This window comes from Antrostomus carolinensis, unplaced genomic scaffold, assembly GCF_000700745.2.
Source record: "Antrostomus carolinensis isolate BGI_N321 unplaced genomic scaffold, ASM70074v2 scaffold30373, whole genome shotgun sequence".
Classification (NCBI taxonomy): Eukaryota; Metazoa; Chordata; class Aves; order Caprimulgiformes; family Caprimulgidae; genus Antrostomus; species Antrostomus carolinensis.
In genome coordinates this window covers 14,092-14,960 of record NW_010303617.1, presented here as the reverse complement: position 1 = coordinate 14,960, position 869 = coordinate 14,092, and the positions used below count along the sequence as shown (strand labels likewise).

General features: G+C 58.8%; 1 protein-coding gene across 1 annotated transcript in view; it reads left to right on the top strand.

Annotated features, from left to right (window-relative positions):
• Window positions 1-59: 59 nt before the first annotated feature.
• IPO13 (importin 13) overlaps window positions 60-869 on the top strand; it is a gene marked incomplete at its 5' end in the record, with an annotated part of 14,741 nt that continues 13,931 nt past the window's right edge. The window contains 2 exon segments of the mRNA XM_010164173.1: window positions 60-200; window positions 367-508. Of these exon segments, the coding sequence (XP_010162475.1) occupies window positions 60-200; window positions 367-508 (283 nt within the window).

Here is an 869-nt window from a genome sequence, read left to right as displayed (position 1 = left end):
GCCATGGCAGCCGGTGCTGGTGAATCAGTGCCCAGAACTGATTCAGACTGTGCTTGCAGGTATGTGAACACCCTCCTGAAGCTCATCCCTCCTGTGCTGGGGCTCCAAGAGCAGCTACGCCAGGCAGTCCAGAGTGGGGACATGGAGACATCGCACGGGATCTGCCGCATCGCCGTGGCCCTGGGGGAGAACCACTCCCGGTGAGTGCTGGGGACAGTCCCCAGGAGGGAATGAGCTTGGAGCAGCCCACTCTTCCCCATGTGCTGCTTTGTCCAGGGCCTGTTGTGCACCCAGTGATGTGTGTCAGGGCAGAGAAGCCAGGCTCGCAGCAGTGGTGCCACCCTGACCATGCTCTCCGCTCCCCAGGGCCCTTCTGGACCAGGTGGAGCACTGGCAGAGCTTCCTGGCCCTGGTCAACATGATCATGTTCTGCACTGGCATCCCCGGGCACTACCCTGTCAACGAAACCACCAGCTCCTTGACGCTCACCTTCTGGTACACGCTGCAGGTCAGTGGCCATTGTGGGTCACCCTGCCCGGATTCCGCGCTTCAGGCAGGGCTGGAGGCACTGGAGCAGAGGGACTGGGGTCTGGCCTGGCTGCGTTTGCTCCCTGGGGATTTCTGATGCCCACCTCTCTCATCCTGTGCTCACAGACACCACAGGGCACGTAACTCAGAAATGCCGGCCCCATGGCTTGCTTTTTCCACTCCCAGTCTTCCTTGGAAGTCTGAGCCAGCCTTTAAGGGCCTTGTTAACATAACTAATTAAAAACTTCATGCTAATTTTTTTTTCCCAGCAGCAGACATTGTTTAGCTCCTTGCTACACGGCTGCACTGGCTGTAGGCATGGAGGAGAGCGTGTGCTGGCT